This window comes from Verticillium alfalfae, genomic scaffold (genome assembly GCF_000150825.1).
Source record: "Verticillium alfalfae VaMs.102 supercont1.2 genomic scaffold, whole genome shotgun sequence".
Lineage (NCBI taxonomy): Eukaryota > Fungi > Ascomycota > Sordariomycetes > Glomerellales > Plectosphaerellaceae > Verticillium > Verticillium alfalfae.
Genome location: NW_003315037.1, coordinates 723,527 through 725,120, shown reverse-complemented (window position 1 = coordinate 725,120; position 1,594 = coordinate 723,527). Strand labels below are relative to the sequence as shown.

Here is a 1,594-nt window from a genome sequence, read left to right as displayed (position 1 = left end):
CAAACCACCGTTCTCCCAATATGGACACAAGTACACCCTTCCTATCGTGGGAGCAGGAGAAGACAAGCAGCCATCTATCTCGTGCCTTCCTGGCGAAGAGCTCCGTTCATGCTCCGCTACACCTGCCGCCCCTCCTCCCTCCTCCTCTCCCTCCAACCAGTACTGGCAAGTTTCACAAGGACCACTGGCTTCTCCCAGAACGCTTCGTTTACCCAGTTCTTCTGGTCTTTCTCGCCAGCTGGAGCGCCATTCCTCGCCGAGACGCGACAAGAACACCCTCAAAGATATGACCTGCCGTCAACCCACCAGCCAGCCCTGACTCACACCCTAAGAGGGCCTACCTACGCAGACCGACAGTGTAGAGCCTCACCCGTCCTGCCCCGCTGCGCCGACAACCTTCGGCTCGCAACCATCTCCAACTGCTAGCTGGCATTGCGCGACCTGTGTTGCCACCATTTCGATTTCTCTACAGCCTTCAGTCTCTACAGCCTTCATATCGGGTTGGGCGACTTCTGCGTTCTGCTTGCGCATCGTGAGGACGGACACCTCGCTATCGATCGAGAATGCTCAGCTCACCCGGCAACTCAGTCTGCGCCGCCTATCCAAAACCATCAACTTAGGTTCTAGGTGCGCGCATCGATCATTCGTTATGGACCTTCCTCGACAAGCTTTGTGGCCGATTGGGCTCCTGGAACCGGACCCACGTCCCTCCTTCCTCGTGCAGCTTCCAGCTTCGTCCGATGCTATCACCGATGCGACTGTCGTCTACCAAAACCCAGCCTTGGCTTCCCGTGGTGATCTGCCGAGCACCGTTGCGCTTCTCCCGGTACAACATGGCGAACCATTCTGGTCTTGGATTATCAACCCCGAGGTCGACGGTGCAGGCTCGCCCTCGTTTTCGTTCCGGGGCTCGATCTGGACGAAGATCGTGCTCCAGACCCGATGGATCATCGTCGGCAGCAACGAAATCCACCCACCAGAGGCGTCTGCCGTCCTTGGCGCCCCCTCCATCTCCCGTGTTCAGTCATCGCAAATGCGCCTGGACGGCCTCGATCATCTCAACCGCCCCATGACCAAAAGCCAGTTCACAGAATCTGCGCCTACGATGCCCGTCGCCAACCCACATCTTGAACCTGATAAGCCACGACCTGCTAGGGTGCTGAGTGAACCGAACCAAAAGGCTACCGAGATAGCGCACGGCCAAGAGTCGTTCCTCGAGATTGTAGAAGCTACGGACTGGGATAGCACACCTCTTGGACCCATGGACAGCTGGCCACCTCTCCTACAACAAACGTACAGCCAGATGCTTTGTAACTCTCAACCGACGGCCATATACTGGGGGCGAAGACTTCACAACGGTCTACAATGAAGCATTTAGTTTGCTCGTCGGTTCGCGGCATCCTTCTACTCTCGGCAAGCCCCATGCAAGATGTCTTTCCCGACATGGCGGGCCAGATCCAGAAAGCTCATGGATACGTCAGTAAAGAAGCAACGCGCCAGCAACGAAGATGAAACGCGCTTCTTCGTCGATACTCCCAGCCGCCCTCCGTTAAAGACTAACCTCAAGTGGTTCATTCGTGCCACTGACCCAGGA

General features: G+C 56.8%; 1 protein-coding gene across 1 annotated transcript; it reads left to right on the top strand.

Annotated features, from left to right (window-relative positions):
• Positions 1–108: 108 nt before the first annotated feature.
• Positions 109–1,369, top strand: VDBG_01691 (conserved hypothetical protein; the record flags this gene model as incomplete). Its single annotated transcript, XM_003007457.1, has 2 exons — positions 109–224; positions 358–1,369. The coding sequence occupies 2 exons, from the start codon at positions 109–111 to the stop codon at positions 1,367–1,369; spliced, it is 1,128 nt and encodes a 375-aa protein (XP_003007503.1).
• Between the last annotated feature and the right edge of the window lie 225 nt (positions 1,370–1,594).